General features: G+C 52.6%; 9 protein-coding genes across 9 annotated transcripts; 7 read left to right on the top strand and 2 right to left on the bottom strand.

Annotated features, from left to right (window-relative positions):
• Window positions 1–406: 406 nt before the first annotated feature.
• On the bottom strand, window positions 407–5,175 carry PSV08DRAFT_407386 (PurM, Phosphoribosylaminoimidazole synthetase). Its single transcript, XM_014228822.2, has 4 exons — window positions 3,175–5,175; window positions 2,439–2,443; window positions 908–1,383; window positions 407–841 (listed from the first exon to the last, which is right to left on the bottom strand). Exons 1-4 carry the CDS (start codon window positions 5,164–5,166, stop codon window positions 693–695), a joined length of 2,622 nt encoding a protein of 873 aa, XP_014084297.2. The 5' UTR covers window positions 5,167–5,175; the 3' UTR covers window positions 407–692.
• Window positions 5,176–5,807: 632 nt separating this feature from the next.
• PSV08DRAFT_267813 (uncharacterized protein) lies at window positions 5,808–8,522 on the top strand. Its single transcript, XM_014228824.2, has 2 exons — window positions 5,808–6,491; window positions 6,556–8,522. Exons 1-2 carry the CDS (start codon window positions 5,962–5,964, stop codon window positions 8,222–8,224), a joined length of 2,199 nt encoding a protein of 732 aa, XP_014084299.2. The 5' UTR covers window positions 5,808–5,961; the 3' UTR covers window positions 8,225–8,522.
• Window positions 8,523–8,827: 305 nt separating this feature from the next.
• PSV08DRAFT_216119 (uncharacterized protein) lies at window positions 8,828–10,413 on the top strand (the record flags this gene model as incomplete). The annotated part of the gene is made up of 3 exons (XM_014228825.1): window positions 8,828–9,004; window positions 9,058–9,165; window positions 9,223–10,413. 3 exons carry the CDS (start codon window positions 8,828–8,830, stop codon window positions 10,411–10,413), a joined length of 1,476 nt encoding a protein of 491 aa, XP_014084300.1.
• A 336-nt stretch (window positions 10,414–10,749) lies between these two features.
• Window positions 10,750–12,670, top strand: PSV08DRAFT_407383 (uncharacterized protein; the record flags this gene model as incomplete). Its single annotated transcript, XM_014228826.2, has 3 exons — window positions 10,750–10,764; window positions 11,411–12,362; window positions 12,435–12,670. 3 exons carry the CDS (start codon window positions 10,750–10,752, stop codon window positions 12,668–12,670), a joined length of 1,203 nt encoding a protein of 400 aa, XP_014084301.2.
• Window positions 12,671–15,384: 2,714 nt separating this feature from the next.
• On the top strand, window positions 15,385–17,671 carry PSV08DRAFT_25600 (uncharacterized protein). The gene is made up of 4 exons (XM_014228827.2): window positions 15,385–16,265; window positions 16,322–16,448; window positions 16,503–16,914; window positions 16,968–17,671. Exons 1-4 carry the CDS (start codon window positions 15,446–15,448, stop codon window positions 17,505–17,507), a joined length of 1,899 nt encoding a protein of 632 aa, XP_014084302.1. The 5' UTR covers window positions 15,385–15,445; the 3' UTR covers window positions 17,508–17,671.
• Window positions 17,672–18,037: 366 nt separating this feature from the next.
• PSV08DRAFT_216111 (uncharacterized protein) lies at window positions 18,038–19,954 on the bottom strand. The gene is made up of 3 exons (XM_014228828.2): window positions 19,893–19,954; window positions 18,905–19,738; window positions 18,038–18,854 (listed from the first exon to the last, which is right to left on the bottom strand). The coding sequence occupies exons 2-3, from the start codon at window positions 19,730–19,732 to the stop codon at window positions 18,162–18,164; spliced, it is 1,521 nt and encodes a 506-aa protein (XP_014084303.1). The 5' UTR covers window positions 19,733–19,738; window positions 19,893–19,954; the 3' UTR covers window positions 18,038–18,161.
• A 664-nt stretch (window positions 19,955–20,618) lies between these two features.
• PSV08DRAFT_347626 (uncharacterized protein) lies at window positions 20,619–21,862 on the top strand (the record flags this gene model as incomplete). Its single annotated transcript, XM_066092797.1, has 4 exons — window positions 20,619–20,828; window positions 21,431–21,469; window positions 21,567–21,679; window positions 21,754–21,862. The coding sequence occupies 4 exons, from the start codon at window positions 20,619–20,621 to the stop codon at window positions 21,860–21,862; spliced, it is 471 nt and encodes a 156-aa protein (XP_065949823.1).
• A 733-nt stretch (window positions 21,863–22,595) lies between these two features.
• On the top strand, window positions 22,596–24,331 carry PSV08DRAFT_216109 (glycoside hydrolase; the record flags this gene model as incomplete). The annotated part of the gene is made up of 2 exons (XM_014228831.2): window positions 22,596–23,820; window positions 23,889–24,331. 2 exons carry the CDS (start codon window positions 22,596–22,598, stop codon window positions 23,906–23,908), a joined length of 1,245 nt encoding a protein of 414 aa, XP_014084306.1. The 3' UTR covers window positions 23,909–24,331.
• A 1,117-nt stretch (window positions 24,332–25,448) lies between these two features.
• PSV08DRAFT_243915 (Ser-Thr-rich glycosyl-phosphatidyl-inositol-anchored membrane family-domain-containing protein) lies at window positions 25,449–26,263 on the top strand (the record flags this gene model as incomplete). The annotated part of the gene is made up of 2 exons (XM_014228833.1): window positions 25,449–25,559; window positions 25,652–26,263. The coding sequence occupies 2 exons, from the start codon at window positions 25,449–25,451 to the stop codon at window positions 26,261–26,263; spliced, it is 723 nt and encodes a 240-aa protein (XP_014084308.1).
• Between the last annotated feature and the right edge of the window lie 136 nt (window positions 26,264–26,399).

The following is a 26,399-nucleotide window of genomic DNA, read 5'->3' as shown; positions in this document are numbered from 1 at the left end:
TCTTGTAGTAGTAAAGAGTCGTGGAGAAAAGACAATGCGTTGCATGGGACACTTTATCTACGTCTGGCAAAACGAGGCTATTGTCGGGAAATCCGCTGTGATAAGTAACCACTTGAACAGGGCCGACCGAGCGCCAACACCCCACCCGATAATGGCCAGAGGGGGGCGCCCAGTTGGCATTACATCAGCTGGAAGCTGTGGTAATGAGGGGCATCCGCACAGTTGCTGGCGGCCGGCATCGGAGCCAATGAGCGTCACCCCACCTTCCCGTTTTGGGTGCTAGCGCCTACAAGCACGCCAGCGTAGAGGGGTAAATGTAAGATTTTTTGGTCTGGTCGGAATTTTTGCGACGGGAAAAGTACAATGGTTATACGATGAGCAGCTCTTACGTGGCAGATGCAGAGGACGCTAGGTAAAGTGTATATTTGATAAGATACGTGTAGTGGGTATAAGTAGAACATTGTCAAAAAGGTGCCTGCCAGGATGTGGTTCGTATGCTCCCTCTAATCCTTCCATGAAAGGACATATCTTTGTTGTCATGTACTATGGATAAATGTCTAAACCCAAATAAACACCACCCAATGCGATGCTTGCTGTCTATGGCCTGTCATGTGTTTTGTACCACCTCAGTTCCAATGTGCTAGAATCGAATTTAAAATCGACAGCTGAGCTCGGTGCCTGGAATGGCCTCTCTACTGCTCAATGTCTGCAAGAAGTGTGTATACTGGCGCATTGAGCTTTTCACGGCCCTTTAGGAAAATGACCTCGTCAAGGAAGAGGTATCCAACAACTGTTCCGCCAAGCTTTGTAACGAGGGATCCCGCAGCAACTGCAGAGCCGCCTATATCTCGATTAGTGTCGATGCAATCAAAAAGGCTCGTGCTGAGCCTAACAATCTTTTACATACCAGTCGCAATGATGTCGTCAACAATGAGCACCTTCTGGCCGCTCTTTACGGCGTCGGCCTGCATCTGAAAGAAATCGCTTCCATACTCTTTCTCGTATTCCGCAGTCTCGCAGGGGCCGGGCAGCTTTCCCTTCTTGCGCACTGGCACAAAACTGGCGCCCATTCTCAGCGCCAGACTGGGGCCAAACAAAAATCCGCGCGCATCTAATCCGACAACAACATCGGGTTTGCCGGATGCGCTAAAGTACTCTTCGACGGCGAGTTCCAGTCCGCGTACCAGGCTCTCGTGTAGCTGTGGGTTGGCGAACAAGGGCATGATATCTTCGAAGAGGACGCCCGGCTTGGGGAAGTCTGGGAATTGGCGCAATGACGACCTCAGCGTGCTTTTAAGACTGGCGAGTTCGGCGGCGGCGGAGGCACCGGAGGTGGAGAGTCCGCCTTGGGAGGGGCCATTGTTGATGGACTCGACGTGAGAGCTGGCTGGGGTTGTGGTGTTGACCGAGTTGGATTGGGCGGCGGCGGAGTCGTGGGGAGCAGACATTGTGAAGGAAGGGGGAGGGGGTCCCAGAGAGATAAGTTGTAATCGCTCGGTCTAGTATGGGGAGGGGGTGGTGAGATAGGGCTAGGTCGAGGCTGCCGATTAGAGGGGGTGACGAGTGGTCAAGACTGGGGGGCTGGCTGGCTGGCTTGCTGCCATGTAATGCTGTCAGCTTCGGGAGACAGGACAAGGTGCGCAACGAGTACCCAGCGCCAAAGACAGTCTGTCGACTCTGAGTCGAAGCAGGAAAAAAAAGTTAGCCCTGGTGCAAAGCGGTCCGGCGTATACCAGCACACAGGCCCCTGGCGAATAGAAGGGCGGGATGGGCATGGTGGTGCCCCACCAGGTCTAGCCCGTTGCGCCGAGTAGGTAGCACACGGTTTCAGTCGTGCCGGCGCCTGTACACCACCACCACCACCACGCCTCTCGCCAGTGCCCGCTCCATCACTACTTACAGCAGTCCTCCCTGCCTGCATTGGCGTCTTGGGCTGTGTCTCGAATCACGCCTGCGGCCCACCTGTGCATACTTTGCATGTCGACGTCAGGATACATGGACGACCGGGGGAGCTAGGAGTCATATTGAGCGCCTAAGAGGGCTTGCCTCAACAGATTCTTTGCTCCCTCGACAGACAGCCACGCTTCTCGCGGCCTTGGTCCTCCATCTCGTTTACATGCCCTCGGCAAGACGACCAAGCAGGACGCGCCCCCCCTTTTTTCTCCTTGCTGTGCCTGGGTTGACATGTCATCCGTTGCGTGATACGTGGGCCTCACGTCACTGCCGGCTTTGTTCGCCTTGAGCAAGACATGGGCCAAACCATATTCTCCACGTACTTGTAACTGCCTGTATGGCGTGTGGGTGTGTGGCTAATGCGGCCTACCCTACGGCGGTGAGACGTTCTAGAAGGTCGAGCGGAAAGCATGGGACAGGTGTGCGCTTACTTTGCAACCCTTCCACTCGTTACCATGCTAGCACATCACCTCTTCCCAGCAGACCAACTCTTGGTGAACCAGTAGCATTCACCCTCACAGCCAGCCGGGTAATCTTCGTCTGACTAAGCGGCTTAGCTTTCGGGCACGTTGGCCTCATCGGAACAATGCTCTCGGCTTGGGAGCCACTGATAGTTTGATTTACGCGTCCTCGCAGCTCGCAGGCTCTTTGTCCCCACAACAAGTCGTGGCTTGCATATGCAAATGCACCCCGTCCAAAACAGTCGCCCTGTATTCTGCTGTAGTGTACTGCAGCCTCCTGATTCTCAACGTTCCAAGGTTCGCCGACACACTTGTTATGCACTCATTCATTGCGCCATCGACGACCTGGTAATGTCATGACACATTGGAGCAGTCCCTGCAATTGTTCCTGAGACAAAGACGCGTGTCACCCAGCAAACAACTACCATGGCAATAACACGGGTTTCTGGATCAAAACTTTGCTCTAGAAGCTCAGGAAAAGGTGGGTATATATTTTTTAATATGCCGCTAAATCTGCGGATCCGTCCCATACCAGACTAGAAGGAACCACTACACGCTCAAACCTACCACTTTTGTTCTCTGCCCGTTCGTAATAGCCACAGCTCACAACAGGATTGACTTAACCCCAGACCTCCATGTTGTTCACAATGCACTCCTCATCAGTCCTCTTCTTCAACGACCCAACCACGTAGACCTTCTCGCCAAACTCTTGCAATCGGTCCATGGTAGTTCTGACATCCTCTTGTTTCACAACAAGCACCATGCCGAGACCCGTGTTGAATGTTCTCGCAAATTCCGTATGCTCCATCCGGCCCGCTTTCTTCAACCACTTGAAGACGTCTAGAAGGGGCCATGATTTCGCATCGAGTTCGGCAGCCAGGGTCTTCGGCAACATGCGCGGGATATTCTCAAGCAGGCCGCCACCCGTAATGTGGGCCATGCCCTTGATCAAGCCCCGCCGGGCTACAGCTAGCAGCGGCTTGACGTAGATCTTGGTCGGTGTCAGGAGAGCGGTTCCTAGATTCTCACCGGAGCTCCAAGGACAAGTGTCCCGGTATGACATGCCCTGCGCCTCAACGATCCTTCGCACAAGCGAAAAGCCGTTCGAGTGGACTCCACTTGATGCAAGACCCAAGAGCACGTCACCCTCCGCCATGGAAGCTGTGTCCGGCAATATCGTTGCGCCCTGCTTAATGGCGCCAATGGCTGCTCCACCTGCGTCATATTCGCCCTTTTGATAGATACCAGGCATCTCTGCAGTCTCACCACCCACAAGAGCGCACGCCGATTGCCGGCAGCCGTTGGCGACACCCTCGACAAATTTTGCCGCACCCTCGACATCGAGCTTGCTACAAGCGTAGTAATCGAGGAACATGAGTGGTTCAGCACCCTGTACGACAAGATCATTGACGTTCATGGCAACAAGGTCGATTCCAACCGTATCATGCTTGCCCATTTCAAAGGCAATCTTGACCTTTGTGCCGATGCCATCAATAGCACCCACAAGAATCGGGGCCTCTTTGTATCCAGCCGCCTGCAGGTCGAGCAGCCCACCAAATCCGCCAATCTTACCATCGGCTCCAGGCCGCTTCGTGCTGGCAGTCAGCGCCTTGATCTGCTTGACGAGCTCATTGCCTGCATCAATGCTGACACCAGACGATGCATATGTCAATGCCTCGCCGGCTGGTTGTGGTGTCTTGGTAGGACGAGTGACGACAGTTCCCTCTTCTGCCAGCTCAAGTAGCTTCCAATCGCACGTTATGCCCTCTTTTTTGAACTCTTGCAAAAGATGTTCTGCAATCTTGTCAAAGTTTTCTGTTGCAAGAGCCAGTATCGTTGGGCCAGCACCTGAAAGACAGATGCCCAACAGTCCGGGATGCGATTGTGGTGTGACGGATTGGAGGATCTGGGTAAGTCCAGGGATCAAGCCACTACGATATGGCTGGTGGAGCTTGTCTTGCATGGCTGTGTAGATCATGTCAGGGTCAGGTGTGGCTTGACCGAGGGCAGTCGTCAAGACAGCCAGGCGCTGCATGTTGAAGATGGCATCTTTCCTTGAATAGGAATCCGGCAACACGGCGCGTGCCTTTGCCGTGGACACTTCGAATTGTGGAACTATGCAAACACATTTGATGGCGGGCGACCAGTTGAACTTGGTGTAGTGTCCGATGTTCAGAGGAGGCTCGGGCGGGCGGAGGCCGGTATCTACGCCTCCCGCGGGCTGGGGCAAGACTTCGCTAAGCGGGATCTCAAGGCGCTCCGTGTCTTCGGGTGAGAGTTCGTTTAGATAGGTGCCGACAAAGCCTCCATAGAGCGCTGCCGCGACGTTATCAGGGTGTCGCTCTTCCATCAAGCAATAGTCGAGCATGCGTGCCCTTGACAGGTTGAGATTGCCCACTTCGTTGGCCAAATGCACACCTGCCACAATGGCTGCAGCTGATGAACCCAGGCCTCGCCCTAGGGGTATGGGGTTCTTGACATGTACGTGTGTCTCGGAGGGAAAGTCGCGGACGCCATGGCAGCGGAGGACGTATACGGCTGTTCGTGTGATGAGATTGTCCTGCGCATTGAGGGGAACATCTTCAACGCCTACGCCTTGATATGTTACTCTGCAATTGAGCGCATGTTCAGACTTGTCTTTTTTGGTGACGGTGACCTCGAGTTCGAGGTAAAGGTTGAGCGCAAGGCCGATAACGTCGAAGCCAGGGCCAATGTTGGCTGACGAGCAGGGCACCTTGATCAAAGTAGTCATTCTGGGCCAGGGAGCGCCTGAGGCTTGACGTGAATTTCTTGAATGAGCCACGCAAAAAAAAGTTGGGCTCACACCTGAGAGATGAAAAAGATGGCGCGGGGCTCCGACGCCGACGCCGACGCCGGTCGCGCGGGGTATCTCCGGTTGCGCACCGCCACACTCATCTCCAGCCTCACCCCCAGCCTTACCTGATGTGTGGGCCCCCTGTAACCACGCCCAAGATTCGATATCTCGTATTTCACCCTTCTCACAGCTATCATGTCTTTTGCTTTTGCCCCGTAGCGATCCCCCGCTCAGCAAAGCCTCTGTTAGTCCTAGGCGTCAGCCCTTTTTGCGGCGATCAATCACCCTGTGGCGTCATGCACGGGGCGCCAGGCATCAACATCGACAGCCTGGTCCGACAAGATGCATGCAAAGGCGAACAGCGCATTGTGACTGCCTTGCGTGGAGATGGATTCGGACTAGCGTCTCCTATTACAGTCATACAGCTGGGACTCGCTGATAGGTCTATCTCGTCATAGTGTGCAGCAAGGAGGCCTCCAATTGCATAGGCAGCACTGCAGCCTCACCGGTAAGATTAGTTACACTTGGCTGATTCGAAGTACTTCAAGCTGGCCTTGCAGCTTCATCGACCTCTCTCTCTCGCCTTTTCATCAATTGAGTGCCCCCCCCCCCCCCCCCCATTGAAGTAAAGGGTTTCCCTGGGCCACCTCATAACCTCTCTAATACAAGAAGTCGGTTTGAACCCGCACCCCTTCTACATCCCCAAAAGCCACCCAGAAAGCAAACGGACCGATGGAGCTGGACAAAGGAATATTCGAGCGCCAGCAATGGAGGCGAGAATCGCGGGATAGAGGGCACCGAGACCGATCGCCATCAGTCTCCTCCATGTCTTCGGGTGACAACGAGCCCAAGCTGAACGGCATTAAACACATTCTGGTTAACGGCAAGTGCAAGCCTAATGGCGTGGTCAAAGAGAAGAGCGAAGAGGACGATGAGCCTTGCGAGCCAGGAATGAAGAATGGCCTCAAGCACTTTTATTCTGGCAAAGAAGACAAGAAAGGACGCTTCCAATGGCAGGAAGAGATTCCTGAGGATGTGGGTGATCCTGCCGAGAACGAGAAGACCGCAAAATGGGCACTTCTTGTGCGAAATGTCAAAGTCTACAACGACCCGCGCCGCGTGCTATCCATGCACTCAATTGTCGTGCAGAGTCCACTCCTCAAGAAACTCCTCGTCAAGGTACTGAAGGGCTACCCTGGAGTGACTGTCGGTCTCAATCGTCTCGAGTTTACTGGAAAATTTGAACCCCTCATCCATCGCTGGTAAGATAGTCTCCCGTGCTCTTTGGCTCATTGTAGACCATCCACAAACTAACGCCATGTACAGGACTGAATTGCAGGGCGCCATTGCCAAGCTCAGCGATGAAACCGAAGAGCAGCGCACAACAAAAGCGCACGCAGAGCTTCTGCAGGGTATCCTCACAAAAGAATTCAAGAACATGATCGACACTTCACAAGACATGAAGAGTAAACGAGTCATGACTTTCGAGCATCTTTGGACGCTTTTCCAGCCAGGATCGGTTGTATTCGCCCGACAAGACGGCCAGGAAACAGCCCTGTCCTTGGTAGAGACGCGCTATGGTCAAGATTGTAATGGCATACCTTGTTTTTGGCTAACGTGTAAGTACGTGGACTGGGATGGCGCCAAGTTTGGAACCAACAAGATCAACTTGTCTATTTCAATCTACACCGGAACACGCGCCATCACCTCCCTTCGAGTTTATCCCCTCGAGTTCCATCCTGAAGGCGACATTGTCCGCACTCGCCTTATTGAGCGTGGGGCCAAAACTGAGGAGCTTGCCGGTGCCAATTATCGAGCTTACCAGGGTGTCGCTTGGAGGAAGGGACAGTTCGGCACCAAGGACAAGTACAATGTCAAAGGTCGGATTGTGATCGACACATATGGCTGGAATCGCTTTAATCCGACGCAATCAATCTTTGTGGCTCCACTCAACCAGAAAGAGCCTGCCGATTCAGCGTCTCGCTGTAATGGAGACGGATACGATTCTGAGAACGAGCAAGAAGAGGAAGATGATGACGATCTCGACGGAGACGATAGTGGAATGCCTATCGATGGCGCTTTCGCGGACGAAGACGACGTGGCAAAGCATACACCCTTGACGCCGGAGCAGAAGCTCATTTGCTCGCCTCTGCTGCGCGGGTACAGTCTAAAGAACAAACTTTGGCTGAACTTCTTCGTCAACTGCGTTAAGGATATTGAATGGCAGACTGATGCATTTGATAGGCTAGTGCTGCCCAAGAACCAGAAGGAGCTGATTCTGGGCTTCACTGAGTCTCAACGCAAGTTCCGCGACAGCTTCGACGATGTCATTGAAGGCAAGGGTAAGGGCATGATTGTTCTACTATGTGGCCCGCCCGGTGTTGGTAAAACTCTCACCAGCGAGTCAGTTGCCGAAGAGATGAAGGTCCCACTCTATATGATGAGCGCTGGAGATCTTGGCTTCGACCCTCGAAGACTGGAGAGCAATCTGCAAGACATTCTTGAGATGTGCAGTCGCTGGAACGCCGTTCTCTTGCTCGACGAGGCAGATGTCTTCCTAGAACAACGTTCACTTCACGAGCTCGAGCGCAACAAGTTGGTCTCAATCTTTCTTCGCGTCTTGGAGTACTACGAGGGTACGATGTTTCTTACCACCAATCGCGTCCAAACATTTGATCCAGCTTTCCAGTCACGTATCCACATTTCACTTGACTACCCTGGCCTTACTGTGGAATCACGCAAGACTGTGTGGAAAAACTTTTTGGATTCTTCCTCGCAAGAACATACCATCTCCAAGTCTCAACTCATGGATCTTGCACGCATGGATCTGAACGGTCGTCAAGTCAAGAACATCCTCAAGATAGCCAGGCTACTCGCAAGTCGCAAGGAAGAAAAGCTCAGTTACGACCACATTATCACTACAATGGATGTTACTCAACATCTCCACAACGAGACCCAATTTAGTGAGCGTACTAAGGGTACTTTGTATGGCTGAATGACACTTTACATGTCATAGACCGGTCACATAATGATTTGGTAGCTACATGTAGCTTAGAATGGACAGTTGGGTGGCGCTGACAGATTTTCTGAAGTCTATGTGCGGGTGGAGGTTATTAGATTTCGTTTTCGACGAGTGGGCAATGGTTCCTGGTTTCAAGTTCTGGTACTCATGTTCAATTCCTTTATTCTCAATGGTTGATGTCAACTTCACATGACGTGGCACAATGGTGCAAAATCATTTTACTTATTCACTCTTCCGTATTTGCCTTGCTTTTGCCAAGATCACTCGCCCTCCATGCTTTCCATAAAAAAGGCTCGTCTGGACTCATCATTTTCAAAAGAAAAAATAGTGTGCTAGACATCGCTGATCTTTCTATCTCGCGCCATACTATTCAGTTTCAATGTGCGACGCTCTTGCGAGTGGGCGAGGCTACTCTACGGGCTCTGAAAGTTCTTAGACGTTGTCGAAAAGGTGGGCATACAATCTAATGCAATCAGTCTCGCCCTTTAGTAATAACTTCTCCTAGCACTATCTCACCACAGGTCGTTGGATAGTCGCACGAAACCAATTCACTCAGTCATCTGCGCACTTTCCGACATGAGCGACCAGGCTGTGCACAGTAGATCCATGCCTGATCAACCAAACCGCGAAGTTGATAACGAGACTAATCGCGAAACTAACCCTGATGCGAATGCTTTGCATGGTCCATTCCAAGCCGAGCAATATCAAGCTGGTCCGTACTTTGGGCAAGGTGGTGGCGCAGGCACACCCATGGTAAGCTACGGATATCTGCAATATGCCATGGTAGTTGACCTGATACTACGCAGTTCGGTCCTAGTGACAGCAGAAGCCAGCCCGCATACTACACAGATACTAGAAATTCTATATTGCCCAGCGTCCATAATGCATATACGCAGGAGCAAGATTTATTTCGGGTACCTTTATGAGTTATACCACAGGTTTTCAAGCAAACAAGACTGACAGAAGGCTAGGGAAGCAATGGAATGCTCTCCATGTCTGTCCCAAAGCCCTTTTCACCGAACACACACTATGGGCTCCCATATTCTATTTCGAACCAAAACACATTGGCACACTCACCTGGGCTGAATCCCAACATACCACCTGGTTTTGCCCAGTACTTGCCACACATGAACCCAGGATATTCAGATCCCACAAACCAACCACCCTTAGGCAAACCGTGGTCTCAGTCGGCGCCACTGCTCTCCCAGTCGTCTGTCCCATTCTGGGGCTACCAATTCCAAAACTTCGGGCAAGTGAGCGCATACCTGAACGAAGTATCCTGGTTCACATCCATGGGCTGCTACGGCTTCCCACAAACAAGCGACCAATACAAATTCTACCTCGAAAAGATCTGTATCGCACTCCGCAACATCTCCAAAGTCTGGGACATACAAAGTGCACCTTGGCAATTCAGCAAATTCATGCCAAAAGGGGAATGGACAGACCCCCGCGATATCGAAGCCATAGCCCACGTCGTTATGTACACGGCAATGCGCATACACATCTCGGGCGTGACCGACTTCGCCCACAGGCGCTCCATCGACTTCACATCGCTCAACATCGAAGACGTAGACTTCACATTCCCCCAACGCATCCACTTCGTCGCGTGTCTGCTCAACCACTCCAAAGTCATTGCAGCAGAAGTTATGGCGCGATTGAATATCGAAAAGTACGTAGCGCTACCCATCACATGTCTGCGCTCATTCCAATACTTCGACGACAAGTGGCTGCGGGCTTCGGCGGACGAAAAGAGGACCTGGACAGAAGTCAAACCGTACTTGGGATCGGGGTTCACGCATCCATCGCCAGAGACGCGAGAGAAGTTAATAGCCACTTCGCTGGCACGGTATCAGCAGATATTTGCTGCGAGGCAGACGCGCGAGGCGGGTGCTGCTGCTGACCTGATGATTGCGAATCAAAAGATAGTACAGCTACCTGCACAGCAGGATGTAGGTGGGTCGCGTAGGTATTCGACGGCTGCGAGTCCGGAGGCTCAGCGTAGTCCTTGTGCCCCTGGGGTGGGCGGTCATACACACAGACAACCGTCTATCCATCTTGCGCTGTCGGAGAGTAACGAGCATTTGCAGGATGTTGCGAGATATCGTGCCCAGAGCTTTGGTGATGGAGGCCTCAGCTCACCGGATTTACCAGACATGCAATAAGCCATGTTTTGCTCTTGTTCTGGTTGAAATTCCGGATCAGTAGCCTTGGGGTATTGATGACTTGCTAGTTTTTTTTTTTTTGGTTTTGCTTTATTTTGGTTGCATATACATGTGAATTTGGCAGCGCTGGGTTACCGGAGATACTGCCATATTATATGCAACAAAGCTTTTTCTTCTACACATTCAACACCATTGCTCATTTGCGCGATAATATACCTCTGTATTAAAGTACATGCTAGGTTTCTAGTAGTGTAAAGCATGTGTATTGCTACGGGTGAGATTTCTAGAAGTCATGGGATGCAAGTCATATTGCTTCGCTCTTTGTTCTCTTAAGCGATGGCGTCAAAAGCGGTAGTTCTTTGCAAGGGCATCCCTAGTTGGTGCCGGAAAACATCTAGATCTGCAAAATCACCTTTCTAGATGCAGTGAGTCTGCGTGATATCAATCATTAGCGTTGTGAGACTTGGTCAAGTGCTGGGTGTCATGCAAGGCGATAAACTCAGTTCCCAACACTAATTGGCTGTGCAGTCCCTTTACAGAAGGGTCAGGGTCAGCTCTGCAGATGTGGGGTGCACCAACTTTTTGTTGTCTTCTCTGCAAGATTTCCAGGTGAATCCAAGACTTTGACGGCTGTGGCTATCTGAGATTTGGGTAGCCAATGAGACGACAGGTAATGGTGAGTGTGAAAGGCACCTTCCTCAGTTTTGCCCATCCAAACTATCAGCACCCCACACTCCAACCTCCCCACCTGCCTTTGGAAATCAGCTGTACGCTATTGTACGTAGATCCTAGGCACCTCGACTAGTCGGAGTATTGTTGCCGTTGACTACAATCTCATGCACCCAGTGTCGTGTCACTGATACTGGACAGTATTGCTTCTGTCGTCACTGCGGCTTCACTCCTCTATCGTCCTTACCTATCGCAAATGACGTCTTTTTAAGGACTATCGGTATCTCAGAAGCAAGACAGCTCATTCGTTACACCAACGATTTCACAGAATTCCACCTTCCTTGGCTTCATGCCAAACATGGTACCGCACGTTGCAGACACATCTGGGGCAAACGTAGGCGACACACAGACTCGCTTTCCAGAAACAACACTTCAAGAGAACAGCCCAATCTCTAGGAAAACACTTCTTCACTCTTGCCCTTCTGGTAGCGCGCACTCATTTCCGGCTCCGTACGGCAGCGCACCGCCTCACCGTATAGAGCCTTTACCCTCACCTACCATGGCTCACAATAAGCCTGAACTCAGCCCTTGTATGACAGAAAGCAACGGGAGTTCCTATGCAATCAAAACACCGGGTGGTAACCAACCTGCTCCACCGCAGAATGTAAACATCCATCCGCCAGCCGGGAAGACGATGCAGGTCGCGCCGGTTCCGTCAAAAGCCTCAGACGTCAAGTTCAGTCGTCTCCCGTCAAGCAGTGTTCCGAGGAAAGCACCACTTCGAGGCAATTCAGGCTTGTCGAAATCGCCATCACAAGACACAAGTCGGAAGATTTTGAAGCCCAGACAAACGCAACCGAGTAGCCAAACAGAAAATTCTCCCGATACTACAGCACCATCACAAAAGCGTTCCCGAGTCCCAACTGAAAAATGCCAGGGCACTACGAGACAGAGTCCGGTAGTGTTGATTAAGGCGGGCAGGGGTGGAAAGGAGACGAAAAAAGACAAGGTTCAAGAGAGCATGAACGATCAGAGAGGAGAGGAGGCCCCGAGAAAAAAGAGAAAGGGCAATGAGAGTGGAAATGACCCCTCTAAGACTACTGCACCAGGCAGGATGCATCATGAAGAAAGGAACGTAACAAAGAGCTTCCTCCAAGGGACAAAAATAGCTCGATCAACCTACGTACCGTCATCACTGCTTCCGAACCGCACTCTCAGGCGACGTCCAATGTACGACTACGACGTGCCTGTAGAATTAGAAGGCATACGCCGAGCTCTTGGTAAGCAACAACCACCTCTATCGTCTTACCTACCACAACCACAAGCTAACGCATATTATTTTCTCTCGACAGGCCCAGACGACTGGAACGAATACGTCTACCTGATGGAAGCCCTCTGGCTCAACAAAGTCACAGCCCACGAATTTGAGCAGGGCGCTAAACCGCTTTTCCAGCTTCACCTCGAGGGCGTGCGCAAGAGGATGAATAGTATCATGGTGGTCAAGATGATAATGCCGCGACTGGAGCAGGTACGCGAGGAGCTGATGGCCATGTCGAGCGGGCAAGTGGAGTCGAGGGAAGGGGAGTAATTGTGGGGGGGGGGGGGGAGGGGTGGTAGATGCAGGGCTGCCCCGTTGGGGTCGCTGTGTAACCCCGCGCGCTTGCGCGTCCTGGCTGGCGGAACCGAGTTCATTGAGAAGGGTACCTGGATGTACTTGCGTAAGGGTGTTTAGGGGCTGTACCGGGGTTGTACTAGGGTTTGTTTGTCGGGCACTCCGACGTGAAATTAATGATACGTGCGATGGTACTAGGCTTTTTTTGAGCACCTTTTCTTGTGCAAAGATGGAAAGATCGGAATTTTCCCTTTTTAGTAATGGAGCAAAAAAGAGTATCGTGATTTTTTTGGTTCCTACGACAGTACTTGGACAAGGCAGATCATACGGGAATATCGGTATAATAAAGAGTTCTTGAGGCAGATAGACGCGAATCGTGGTCTCCAGGTTAGCCGCACATCGTCTTACCTGGCCATTGAGAAAAATTTCCTGTACCATGTAGTTGTGTGTCATGAGGAAGCCAGTCCAGGGTTGTCATGTCGACGAGCTTGAATAAGAATAGAAAGTATCTCTTTTTTTCTCGTTTCCGTCTCCTCAGATTGGAGTATCATGGTATCATAGGATGGACCGTGTACACATAAATAGTCATTTCCTAGCGCCATTTACTAGACGGTATTGAGCTGTAAGGACTCTAGATCGCTCTGCAGTTACTGACTACTGCACCTGCAGATGCGGCTCTTTGTAGAGGTAAAGAGTCTAGAATGTGATTTTTGGAATGCTTTTATAGCGACTACCGATATCATAAGCCGATTGACCATGTGGGTTACATGCTAAGTGCCGTGGGTTCCGTGTAGACTTTCCTCCGAGGAAGGTCGATAAAGTCGACTGAAGGTCTCGACGCGCTAGTATGAGGGGAGCTATGGATCGAGACCATCAAGAGGAACTATCCACAGAAACTACTAAGAAAAGCTATCGAGAGGCAAGAATCTTGGGAGTCAGGCTTATTTGCGGCTATCTGCAAGGAGTCAAGATAGCTGTGAGATAACGTCCCAATTGGGTAATCCGGAGGCCGCCGTTGGGACCGCGGAGCTGTGGGGTAAGTATCGGGGTAGCTAGCACTGGCCAGTACGCAACCTCGAGATCCACTCGAGCAAGGAATCTCGTAAATTCAAAAATGCGTACTAGCGCGCGGTTAGGCAGAGTCCGGCAGGCGCTTCCAGCATGCCCGGTGAATAGCATATTCTGGTGTGACGAGGTAGCATAGTTCTACGTAATGGAATGTTCGCACGTGAGATGCCAAAGATTGTGCGGTGATTTCATGCGAGACGGGGCTGCATTACTTGGATCAGCATGTGCGGCCGTCCTGACATGCATGAGTACCGCAGCCGTTGGATTATTAAACGGCCGTATTGTAACCTGTTTTTTCATCGTACGTTCTCCGATTGCGAAACACCACTGGGTTGCATTGCCAAGCACGTGAGCAAATGTTTTTTTTTTCTCCACATCGCTCGAGTCGAGCCCAGTCGCCGATGCTGGGAAAATAGCTGGAGAAGAGTTTGGAGGCATCCCCACAGCAAACGTGCGTGTGGGTCCGTGCAAAGCAACATATCCCATGGCTATTGGTCCGGAAAGGCAGACGGCCTCAAGCTTTTGCCGTCGTCTTGATTGTTGGGTCAAGAGGAATCAAGGTGCCCAAGCCGTCGCCGCGCGTAGGCCATCTCTCTAGCTAGCTCGTCTGGTAGTGGCGGTAAGCGACGCCTCTTTTGCGCTCGTATGGCCATGTGCATCTTTGGCAAGGTCTCCCCTCCATAAGCGCGTCGTCTCCGATAGAGAGGTGGCGGCTGGCGGATGGCGGGTATCGCGCGATAGAGTACGATCGTGAGCTGATGTTTCAGAGACGCAAATGGCGGCTAAAGTGCTCGTTGGGATGCCCAAGTACAGTCAAGTACATACATGGAGGCGTAGGATCGGAGTGGTAGCATGTACCCTGCCCTGCTCACTCCTCAGCGGTGGCTGAAGCATGTGCCGAGAAACTAGCGGGTGACGGGTGAGGCAAGTGATGTGGTGATCGTGCCGCTAAGCATGTCGTTCCAACAAGCCCACTCCCGCTCCCGACAAGCCTCAGCCAATACGGCACCAAGCTCGCCGCGAGGGTACCTTGATTCTTGGGCGTGGAGCGAGTGCAGTACCGCACACTGGCATCGCGGGTGGTGCACGTAACGCACCAGTCGAGATGCCCAAGTCCTGTATGGACATGTGTAAGCTTATCGCAAGTCACAACGAGGTCGCATTGTGGTGTACCGCAGGTGTGGAGGGAGGCTGGCAGGTGGTAGAGGGTAAGGTCATGGACATCGGGAGAGGCGATGATGGATGCGCGTGTGGTGGGCGCCAAGGCGCTGTAGACAAGCGTGTGGCGGCCATTAGCCTGCCGAAGCTTACTCCATGGGGTCTTTCTGTGGAGATCCCCATGAACATTAGACCTAGCGCCACTACCACCCCTCATTCACCCCGTCATGGCATCCCGTTGGTCAGGCTCCCATCAGATTTCCGGGGTGCTGGCCCTTCACCATGTGCAAGTTGCAGTGAATGCTCTTAGCGCACCTCAGCTTTCATTTTTTTTGAGCCTGTTACATGTGCCGTGTACCGTTGGAGGCTCCACTTTGGGGCCTCCCTCTCACTCTTTCTTGCCTCCTTCAGATATAAGATCGGCTCCCTCGACTCACCCCACCTTTTTTCTTTTCAACTTCTTTCCCTGCACATATTCGTGTAGCTGGTTCCTCCTCATCCGGCATCCTGCACAACTCCACCACCATGGACGGAAAGAACAACGAGCCTGCCGCTCACGTCGAGAAGGAAGCCTCCTCCATTCCGGAGAAGGAGATAGCCACTGATCCTGAGAAGGAGGCCATCTACACTTCTGGCACAGAGCACATTGCTGACACCAACGCTCGTCGCTCGTCTGTTGCTCACAATCTCGTCGAGAACCCATTGACGCGCCAGAGTAGGGAGGAGTGCGCCTACGCTGCTGAAGAGTGGGCCAAGAAACATGGCCTGGACGAACACGCCGCCTTGTTTGGCAAAGCAGCCCTTGTTGCCCGCGACCCTGAGCGCTTTGAAATGATCTCCCAACTCGACGACAGCGAGCGAAATGCTCTCATCTACGAGCGAGACCACAAGTGGCACGGCCCCAAGATGTTGTGGTACTCGATCGGTTTGTGTGCTATTGGAGCCGCCACTCAAGGTTGGGATCAGACTGGATCAAACGGTGCCAACTTGTCTTTCCCAGAGGAGTTTGGCCTCATTGAGCGTGGTGCTTATGGCGAGTGGATTGTTGGTCTTATCAATGCCATCATCTTCCTCACTGCTGGCCTCATTGGCGCTTTCATCGTCGACCCGCTCAACAAGTACCTGGGCCGCAGGGGTGAGATCTTTGTGACCGCCGTCTGTCTTACCGCCACTCCCATTGGCTCTGCTTGCGCACAATCATGGGAGGGACTTCTCGCTGCTCGCTTCATCATGGGTATCGGTATCGGTGCAAAGAATGCCACTGTTCCCATCTACTCCGCTGAGATGGCTCCACACCGAATTCGAGGCGCCTTGGTCATGTTCTGGCAACTTTGGGTCGTCATTGGTAAGGAATATTACTTATTTTTGCCAAATCTAATCGTATCTAATCATTTTATATAGGTATCTTCCTCGGTTTCTGTGCCAACGTCATTGTCAAAGACACTGGCAGAATTTCATGGCGCCTGCAACTTGGTTCGGCCTTCATTCCTTCTTTTATTTTGATGGTGGGCATCTACTTTTGCCCAGAGTAAGTATTCGCTGTTTCTTGGCTTTTTATAGGAAAATGCTGACATATCTTCAGATCTCCTCGTTGGCTGATGAAGCACGGCAAGGTTGCCAAAGGATTCGAGTCGATGAACAAACTGCGAGCGCATCCCATCATCGCCGCCCGTGATTACTACTACTCATACGTTATCTACGAGACCGAACTAGCTATTGCACGTGGAGCTGGCTACTTTGACCGCATGTGGGACTGCTTCCGTGTGCCCAGAATCAGGCGTGCCAACTACGGTGCTTCTACGGTTATGATTGCGCAGCAAATGTGCGGTATAAACATCATTTCTTTTTACAGCTCAACAATCTTCAGTCAAGCTGGTTACAGCACCGATCAATCCTTGTATGCGTCTCTCGGCTACGGCGCTGTCCAGGTCGTCTTTACCATTCCGACTTTGTTTCTCATTGACACAAAGGGCCGTAGGACCCTTTGCATGTGGGTAAGTTGCAGAAGAGTCCCCATGGTTTTTTTGTTACTGACGGAATTTCACAGACTTTCCCATTTATGTGCATATTCTTGCTAGCAGCCGGCCTATCTCTGCTCCAGCCCGATAGTGCCAGCAAAGCTGCAAAAGTCGGACCTGTCGTCCTGTTTGTCTATCTCTTCACTATCATGTATTCTCTTGGAGAAGGACCTGTCGCATTCCAGTACTCTGCAGAAGTTTTCCCCACGATCCAGCGTGAGCAGGGAATGGCCTGGGCTGTATGCATCAACAACACCTTCGCCGGTGTCTTGTCCCTCACCTTCCCCCGCATGGTGTCAGTCATGACACAGACGGGTGCCTTTGGATTTTACGCCGGTCTCAATCTGATAGCCTGGGGCATGATCTTTTGCTTTGTCCGCGAGACCAAGCAACTTACCCTTGAAGAGCTGGACCAGGTCTTCAGCGTACCCACCAAAACATATCTTCACTACCAGATCTCGGAACAGGTGCCCTACTTCATCAAGCACACTCTTCTTCGCCAGAAGATTCCTGAACCTCCGCCAATCATCGAGAAGAGCTACAACACCGACGCTGTTCCAACAGCCTAAACTTGTTTTCTCTACACCTGTGAGAGTAGTACAAGTTTTAACCGCATATTTGAGGTTTCCATCCTCGATGTGGAAGGCAAACCGTAATGTAGTTTCATGTAGCTATACCGCTACTGAAGTAATGTGAATGAATGCCCAAATCAGCTCTCTATGAAAATGTGAACATTACCCGCTTGGCATTGGACTGGATCGTGCATTTTGACTAGAACGATGTAGACGTTGTTAACTCTCTCATTATTTTGCTTTCAGTGCACAATATGTGGACCAGCAAACGTGTCTATTATCCCATAACGGCATTATTGATCAACGAATCTCCCTTTGTCTTCTCTGCATACGTCAAGAGTATGATGTAAACATATGTACACACGGATAAATTTTGCTATATAAACGGGATATCACAAGCTAAATCCACAAAATCATACGGCAGAGCAAACACGTAAACAGATCCCCACCCATTCTCTCTCTCTCTCTTGCAGATTCATACCAAAACGACTCAGTCATCACACCTTTGCACACCCAGCATCGTGTCGCAACAGATCATGCCATACAGCCAGGGGCATACCCCTCCTTTGCTTCTGTGGAAAACTAATAGCCAATACTGTTGTGGATAGGATAAAATCATCAAGTGGTTTTCCCCAAAGAAGTTCTTGTTCATCAAGCTGACGACTCTCCACTGTCGCTATCCATGCTGTTTGCCCGGTCCATGCTCTGTTGGCTCCTGTTATCATTAACAGATGTGCTTTCCTTGCGGACACCAGCGTTGATCGGAGCACTGGGTGCAGAGTTATTCCTGTTGGTATTACTGGTGTTTGCATTGTTATTCATATTGGTGCTGGTATTAATATTCGGATTGGCATTCGCGTTATTGTTCATGTTGGTATTCACGTGACCATGCATGTTCGGGGTTGGCGCAGGGCCTGCCATATTTCCGTTAACAGGATTCCCATGCATGTTCATGCCCGGGCCGTGCAGGCCGGGTCCGGTCATGTTCGGGTGTATGACGTTTCTGTTCATGGTGACGGGACGCGTGCTGGGAATGGCGTAACCCATCGGAGGGTCAACCCAGCCGCCGTTCTCATCAATGGCGGGCCAGTAGCGCTCTGCTAACCAGCATATCTGCCGGAAGATCTCTTCGCAGCGGACCATTTCTTCCTTGCCGTCTCGTGTGGTTGTGCTGTTGGCTAGCTCGTCGACGAGTGCGCGTGTTGCGTCGAGGAACTTGTATGCGGGGGGCGAGGTCCAATTCGGTATGAGGACTTGGTGGAGTGCGGCAATGTGCGAATCACTGATGGACGTGGGTAGCGAGCTGGAAAAGGTCGATGCATATTGCCAAGAGGCACGATAGGTCTGTGGATTGTCAGTTCTGTACGCCTTGATCGCTGTATATCGTTACATACATGCTCAGTTCCCCAAAGCACAACCATTCCCTCTAAGAGGGATGCGCTCGAGCTACTGGCACTAACCAAGAGATCCAGTAATCCACGAGTAACGGGAGCAGGCAGTTCGGTGCCCAGAGTCAGCCCGTACTTTGTTGCAGTGATCTCAGAAAACTGAATCTCCCGTCGCATATTGTTCAAAGCCGAGATCAAGAGGTCCATGGTACGATACATGGGGTGGAACTGCGAGTTGGGTATCTGCGGCAACCTAATTTTGGCCAGTAACTGTCCTGCGAAGCGTATGAATCCACGCGCATAGTGCCCGTCTTGCACCAGCCACCATGACAGAGGCTCCGCGGTTAGGGATCCGCAGCCAGCATGCGACAAGAAGGGTAGTTGGGTTGCCTTTCGGACAGGGCCAGCGCAGACATTGAGTAGATGCGCGGTCAGAGAGGGCATGACTGTTGGCACAGGAACAGTTTTCGGCGCAATAATGGGCTGGGTATCGCGGGCGCGCTTGCTGGTATTGGGACCCCGCCGTTGGACCTGTAGGTTTGGATTGGGCTGTTGTCCGCTGAATATTTGACTGGAGCCAGCGGCCATGTTTGGCTCAGCTGGAGTTCCATCCTGCTGCTGCTGCTGTTGCTGCTGGGCGAGAAGGTGGGCTTGCGCGTCCGACGAAGCTAGGTATGCCTGGCATTCCTGCAGATGTTCGATCTGGCGCGTCGTGTTTTTTGCGCGAACGTAGCCGCAATGGCGGCAGCGGACCTTGTTACATTTAGAGGGCGTTTCCTGGTCCTGGAATTCAGCAAAAGCGCGCCGGATGTCGGGGTTGGCATGTCTGCCCATGACGGCCTGTCATTGTGGAGGTTAGCTGATGGCGGCGAGTTTGTTTCTTTTGCGACGGACAGGCGGGCAGTAAATGACGAGTCGCATGCGGACGAACAAGGCAATGGGACAGGTTGACACAAGCGAAAGTATGTCTGTATGCGGGACGAGTGGAGCTCACCTCAAATCGGCTGTCGCGAAGGGATGTTTGTACTGTACTGTACGTTACCGTGACGGTGTATTGTAACAATAGCGGTATGGTATCGCCACCCTCCTAAGTTTGCTGAGAAACGCACAGCGTCCTTACCTCAGCGCGCCGCTCAACCTGCCCTGGCCCTACACCCGCCATTTCGTCCGCCCTTATGCCCTCACACACTTTGTTCCTCAAGCTGCATCGTGGGCTGGCGAAACCTGCATTGCATTTGAGTGCATACACAGAGAGAATGCACCATCGGCGGATCTGGCCTTGTTCCAACTGTGTATTTTTCAGTGGCAGGCGCATCGTCGCTGCGGCGGACGTGGGTACTTTAGTAACCACTCCTGCGTTGTGTAACTTGGATCGGAAATGTTTCAGCCGTTCGTTCCGATCGGTCGTGCTCTGGGTAAACCTCTCCCATCCGGACAAGTCGGCATTGCCGCATACGCCTACTGTACAACACGGCATCCTACCTACTCTACCAAACCACCTCCATGGCGGCAACATGCAAAGAATCAAGGGAAAATACGCAGCAAAGAAATGAGTCAGTTGAATGGTTGCCCGTCTTACGAGCGTGGCGAGTCTGCTCTAGCACCGACGCACATCACGTGTACTGTACGTCGGAACGGCATAGCCGATGTGAAAACAGCTCACCACCAGAGTCATGCTACCGAGTCTTTGTCAAGATACCGTCACTACTGCTTCACCAAGATGCTCACCGACATGTCGGAGGCCGTCAACCAGATTCCAGCACACCACGTTCTCGCACTACCCCACAAACCCACAAACTCAACCGGGTATCAGGACTGTGCCTTGCCCCAGTGCAGCAACGCCTTTCACTTGCGCATCTCTATTGTCGGTGTACAAGACAACGTGATCAATGACGCCAGAAATCTACTCTTAGTCGTAGCCAAGGGAGAGGTATAGTGGTAGGGATAGCGGTAGGCACATCACGGTCGGGTACGCCAAGCACGAGAAACCTCGGCCTAGCATGACACTGCGTGAAAGGGTGCGCGACCGCTAAGCAGGCGTGAAAAGACTTTCGCGGTCACAGGCTCACGGGGATGACGCGCTGCTTGATCTAACCCTGACGGACGGCAGCGCTAGAACGTTGTCGTGCATCTCCCCGCATATCTGTACCAAGCTTTGGAGATCTCGCGCCGTTGCACGTTCATTCCCGCCGAACCAGAACATGCGAGAGATGACGGTAGGCAAGCTGCATGTACATGTACGTCCGGTGTTTGAAAATCGGCTCTCGTGACATGCAGGAAGAAGGGGTCGGCAATTCAGGATTAACGAGGCAAATGGTAAGGCCATGGTGACGTCGCGGAAACGCTCCTCATTGTGGCTGCCCTGGTGCAACCAACTACTACTATGCACTTCTTTATCCGAGATCCTAGGCGGCTCAGAGGCAAACACCACAAACGCAGTTTACACCCCCAATGCGGAAACGATCAGTCCTGACGGGGCGTCCTGAATCAGACAATGCTACTATGCTGACTTAATGCTCCCTCTCACTGTAGGGACTGGAGGCCTCGCAGATCTTTGGCTCGGTAGAAAGGGTATTTACTGTTTGGGCTCCCGTGCTTTGCAGATCATGAGGGCAAGGAGAAGGCCATGCTTTGTTCTATTCCCCGGAACGCTGACTGTAGCATGCAGGGAGCGGTGCACGACCTTGCAGCAGTCCTGAGGGTGAACAGGGTCGGTGACATGTCGTCGGTACAAATTCCGAGTTCAAAGTACGGTACCAGAGTCTCACGCGACTACGTACAGTATGTACAACTGCTGTAGTGCCGGTTTACTACCATGTACTACTTACCACGACTACCACTACTATGTACACTAGGCCAGGCAATCCGCCACTCGGCTTCAGCATTGCGCCAAAGCTCTTTGCGCCTTCTTGGAAGCTTCTCGGCAGCTTGACTGTAACCCGTGAGCACCACGTCGGCATCTAAGTGGCTGCAACTCGCCGATCCCCACATCATCACCATTACACCCGCAGCCAATCAGCACCATGTACCTGAGGTCCACCTACAACCTCTGCCAAGTGTGGCTCTGTCGCCTTACCTCCTGATTGCACATGACCCCAGATCTTACGCTTCTTGTTAATCATGGCCGAGGCTTAGGGGACCCGATTTTTGCGCAGCTTGAATCCACGACAGCTTCCTGCATTGGCTAGTCCGACAGTCGGGCGTGGCTTTCTCACGCTTCTTCTTCCAAGCCCTTGCGTCATCACGTCAGTTGCCAACCGAGCTTCTACCTCCGAACGAGTAGCGATGTACACATTGTTCCGGCATGGCAAAGTTTCCATTCGCTGGTCAGACTACGGTTAGTCACTTCCCGGACGCCTCGGTCGACACCGCTCTGAAGGCGTCTAGGATGGCTATTCCCGCTAGCTAGGATAGTTCTCCACGAAGTGAGGATCACCACGACGTCTTGGAGCAGAACCAAACACATGGCTGCTACGTGAGCGTGACTGGAAAGAAAATTGGGGCAAATTGAGTGCTGTGTTGGCCTACCCCCGTGTCTTGAGGTCGTAGTTTAAAGCCAACTTGATTCCCCGGTCTGGAGGCTTTGTTCAACTTGAATCTCAGGCACACCAAGCAAACAACCTTCTTCTATCCTCATCTGTTACAAGTGCCATCTCTTTGAGCCTTCAATCGGTTGAGTAACGCAATCTATCTCATCATGGTCGGACGTTGGACTACTACAGCGGCCATTGGTCTGCTCGCTGTGAGCACAAACGCATCTCCACTGGAATCTGTGAAACGACAATCGGAAGGTTACCGAACACCATCATTCGACTTTGGTGGACAAAAAGTCCGTGGAGTCAACACTGGTGGCTGGTTTGTGCTTGAGCCTTGGATCACTCCCAGCATCTTCGAAGGCAACGGCGCAGTTGATGAATACACACTTGCTGGAGCAATGGGCAGGGACGCAGCAGAATCCATGCTGCAAAACCACTGGAACACATGGTACACCCAGGACGACTTCAAGCAGATGGCTGCCGCCGGTCTCAACATGGTCCGAATTCCCATTGGCTGGTGGAGCGTACTTCCACGTGACGACATGCCATATATTGCTGGAGCCTACGACAAGCTTGGCGAAGCCCTTGACTGGGCGGGAGCCGCAGGTCTTAAGGTCATGATCGATCTCCATGGCGCACCCGAGTCGCAGAACGGCTTCGATAACTCGGGCAAGCGCGGCTCGGTTGGCTGGACTCAAGGCGACTCAGTCGACTACACCAAGAAAGTGCTGAACAAGCTCCGCGACGACCATGCATCACACCCTGCTGTTGCCGCTATCCAGCTCCTAAACGAGCCTCTGGGCCCGGCCCTGGACATGAACACTGTCCGACAATTCTACATGGATGGCTGGGGTAACCTACGAGACTCTGGTGTTGCTGTGACGTTCCACGATGCCTTCCAAGGCGTGACTTCGTGGAACGAGTGGGGTAGCGGCATGTGGAACTTGCTTCTCGACACCCATCACTACGAAATCTTTGACAACTCGGCCGTTGCCATGAGCGTCGACGACCATGTCAAGACTGCTTGCGGCTTTGGTAGGCAAATGGCATCGACGGGCAAATGGACTATTGCCGGAGAGTGGACTGGCGCCATGACCGACTGCACCAAGTGGTTGAACGGCAAGGACAAGGGCGCACGTTACGACGGCACTCTTGACGGAAGCTCCAAGGTGGGCAGCTGCGACGGCAAGTATACCGGCACTGTTGGCAACCTTTCGGAAGACTACAAGACGGGCATGCGGCGCTACATTGAGGCCCAGCTTGATGGGTTCGAGATGGCCAGCGGATGGATTTTCTGGACGTGGAAGACGGAGAGCTCGCCAGAGTGGGACATGAAGGCTTTGCTGGCCAACGGCGTCTTCCCACAGCCACTGACCTCGCGAAAGTGTGAGTAACGCGACCCCTTGTTTGCCTTTGTTTTGACATTGTATGAGCCTGAAGCTGACAGCCACCAGTCCCTGGCCAGTGCAACTAAGCAGTTTGACATTGCGGTCGTAGTGCGCAGATAGTTTGCTATTCTCTGCTGTTGTTGCACGATGATCTGCACACGAAGCTTGCTCGACGGGCAAGAGAGATGTGCGAGAAGCGCACTGACGAGAGATGACGAGATGACGATGTTACGAATCCCATTCCGCCTCGAAGATACCCCGACGCGTTCGCTCGTTTTCCACCCGGGGCCCCACCTTGCAAGCTTTAAGTACAGAGTTTACCTGGCACACGAATGTCACGGTTTCAGGAGCTGGGTACGAGCAAGTTGTTTCTAGGGTGTTGGCCCCCCCCCTGGTTGTGAAGATGAGCCCAAGAGAGGTGCAGTCGGCGCATTGTATATATGACATGAATTTAGCAGCCTAGTTAGTGGAATTTTAGAGATGAATTGAATCCCAACAAGTATACTGAAACAAGAGCCAATGTCCGTGTCGCAGTGTGGAGTCGCAGCATGGTTGGTTTTGACGGCGACGGCGATTGGAGGGGTTGTCGGGGCGGTAATTTGCGGGCTTACTGTGGCCAGACACCAGCGCAAGGCCTGGTCGTCGGCGGAGGATGCAATGGGTGGTTATGACGAGTGCAGCTCGCTTGTCAGAGATGAGGATGATGCACGACGACGGAGGGTGCCAAGCGCAATGCTCTCCTTTTTTTAGAGGGCGGCCTAAGAGAGGGGCTAGGGGTAGTGCTGGCGGTAGTCTGCATGACTGTTCCTGAGGCTAGTCGGCCTGTCGAATTGCGGGCGGTGAGTGGTCGCGCACAAGGGGGAGCGCGCGCACATATCGCACCTATGTATGAACGTTCACAGGATATACACACACATGTCGAATTGAGACCCCAGGGCAAATACGATGTCGATAGTGTCGAGTCAATTGAGCCATGGTATCCTGGTCGGCGTCGTCAGATGCTTCGCGCGCGTGCGCTCATCTCCCGCCGGTAGGCAGACCAGTCCAACGGGCATGGCGGCGCGGAGCTCCTTTGTTTTCCCTTCAGGCGCCCTTCCGACGCACCACTTTCAGGCTTCAATCTCCAGAAATAGGCCGTGCCAGCAGGGCCAGGCACTTGACCGGTTCCGCCACCAACCCTCCTGGCTGTCTCCAACATGGCCTGGCTGCAATTTCCCTGTGCGCCACCATTGGCTCCAGACGCTCAGATGAGATGCCCTTCAGGCCTAGCGGGCCAAATCCAGGAACCAAGCAAGAGTAGTGCCGGTTTGCACAAAGTTCTGTCCAATCTCCTGTCAGCACTAGTCAAATGCCTCTATCCCTGTATAGGACCGTTTGGGGGCCGCTCTCAATAAGAATGCGCATGCCGTGCCGCCTCAGTCGCGTTTCTTCTCTTTCCCTCCCATCCTACAGTATATTACTGCAGCCTTCAGAAGACATTCGTTGCTTCAGCCTTTCTTTAAGAAACCCTCCCACAGTCGTCACTCATTACCAATCTTTGCTTTTGTAAAGCTACATAATTTTCTCATCGATATCCTAGCGATAATCTAATTACCCACACAACCAAGAAAACTCCAAACAAACACCATGTACTCCAAGGCTACCATCATCTCCATCTTCGCTGGCTTCGCCGCCGCCCAGATCCACCCTGCCGTCGGTGACCCAAAGGGTAACCCCATCACCCGTCCTTTGAACGAGGTACGTTTCTTTCCACACACCCACAACCCACATACCCAAAACAAACAACCGAACGAGCAAGAAAAACATCCAGCTAACGCCCCCCTTTTTAGATTGTCCCCAAGTGTGAGCCCTTCACCATCACCTGGGAGCCCACCACCCCCAACACGGTCTCTGTGCTCCTCCTCAAGGGCCCCGCGACCAACGTCGTCAAGTTCGGACCTTCTCTCGCCGAGGGCATCAAGAACAGCGGCAGCCTGACCTGGACTCCCGCCGCTGACCTGCCCGTCACCGAGGCCAACCAGGGCTACGGACTCCAGATCATCGACGATGTGACGGGCCAGTACCAGTACAGCACCCAGTTCGGCATCTCGGCCGGCGACTGCGGTGCCGTCTCTTCGTCTGCCGCTCCCTCGGTTGCGCCCTCATCTACGCCCGCCGCCGGCTACCCTGCCTCGACTCCTTCTGCTGCCGGCTACCCTGCCCACACTCCCGTTGCGCCTTCCTCGGTCGCATCCGTTGCTCCCTACCCCACCACTATGGCCTCTGCCCCTGCTCCCATTGCCACCGGCGGCCTCTACCCCAACGGCACTGTCCCCAAGCCCACTGGCGCTAACAGCACCTCTCCTCCTCTTCCCGAGCAAACCACCAACGCCGCTGCTGGTCTCTCTGCTGGCCTTGGCTTCGTCGGTGCTGCTGCCGCCGTCGTTGCCTTCGTGCTCTAAGCATCTTTCGCTTTGTTTTTTTCCTTCCTTCAATTGTTACCTCGACGTTGCGAAAGATGAGGTTTTTTCCGGCTAGTCTAAACCCAGCCTGTCATGTGTTTTTGTGGGCAGACTAGCAGAAAAGGGGAAAAAGATC

This window comes from Bipolaris maydis (assembly GCF_028858645.1).
Source record: "Bipolaris maydis strain C4 unplaced genomic scaffold PSV08scaffold_2, whole genome shotgun sequence".
Classification (NCBI taxonomy): Eukaryota; Fungi; Ascomycota; class Dothideomycetes; order Pleosporales; family Pleosporaceae; genus Bipolaris; species Bipolaris maydis.
The sequence above is the reverse complement of the archived record's forward strand: the minus strand, read 5'-3'. Positions and strand labels throughout refer to the sequence as shown.

What these genes read in the sequence shown, in the direction of transcription:
- PSV08DRAFT_407386 (XM_014228822.2), bottom strand. Translation starts at nt 5,166, where the DNA reads ATGACTACTTTGATCAAGGTGCCCTGCTCGTCAGCCAACATTGGCCCT. An exon ending in TGACGACATCATTGCGACTG is followed by an intron (nt 842 to 907) that starts GTATGTAAAAGA and finishes ATCGAGATATAG; the next exon opens with GCGGCTCTGCAGTTGCTGCG.
- PSV08DRAFT_267813 (XM_014228824.2), top strand. Translation starts at nt 5,962, where the DNA reads ATGGAGCTGGACAAAGGAATATTCGAGCGCCAGCAATGGAGGCGAGAA. An exon ending in GAACCCCTCATCCATCGCTG is followed by an intron (nt 6,492 to 6,555) that starts GTAAGATAGTCT and finishes CGCCATGTACAG; the next exon opens with GACTGAATTGCAGGGCGCCA.
- PSV08DRAFT_25600 (XM_014228827.2), top strand. Translation starts at nt 15,446, where the DNA reads ATGGACGGAAAGAACAACGAGCCTGCCGCTCACGTCGAGAAGGAAGCC. An exon ending in GCAACTTTGGGTCGTCATTG is followed by an intron (nt 16,266 to 16,321) that starts GTAAGGAATATT and finishes CATTTTATATAG; the next exon opens with GTATCTTCCTCGGTTTCTGT. An exon ending in GTAGGACCCTTTGCATGTGG is followed by an intron (nt 16,915 to 16,967) that starts GTAAGTTGCAGA and finishes GGAATTTCACAG; the next exon opens with ACTTTCCCATTTATGTGCAT.
- PSV08DRAFT_216111 (XM_014228828.2), bottom strand. Translation starts at nt 19,732, where the DNA reads ATGGGCAGACATGCCAACCCCGACATCCGGCGCGCTTTTGCTGAATTC. An exon ending in TGCTTTGGGGAACTGAGCAT is followed by an intron (nt 18,855 to 18,904) that starts GTATGTAACGAT and finishes GACAATCCACAG; the next exon opens with ACCTATCGTGCCTCTTGGCA.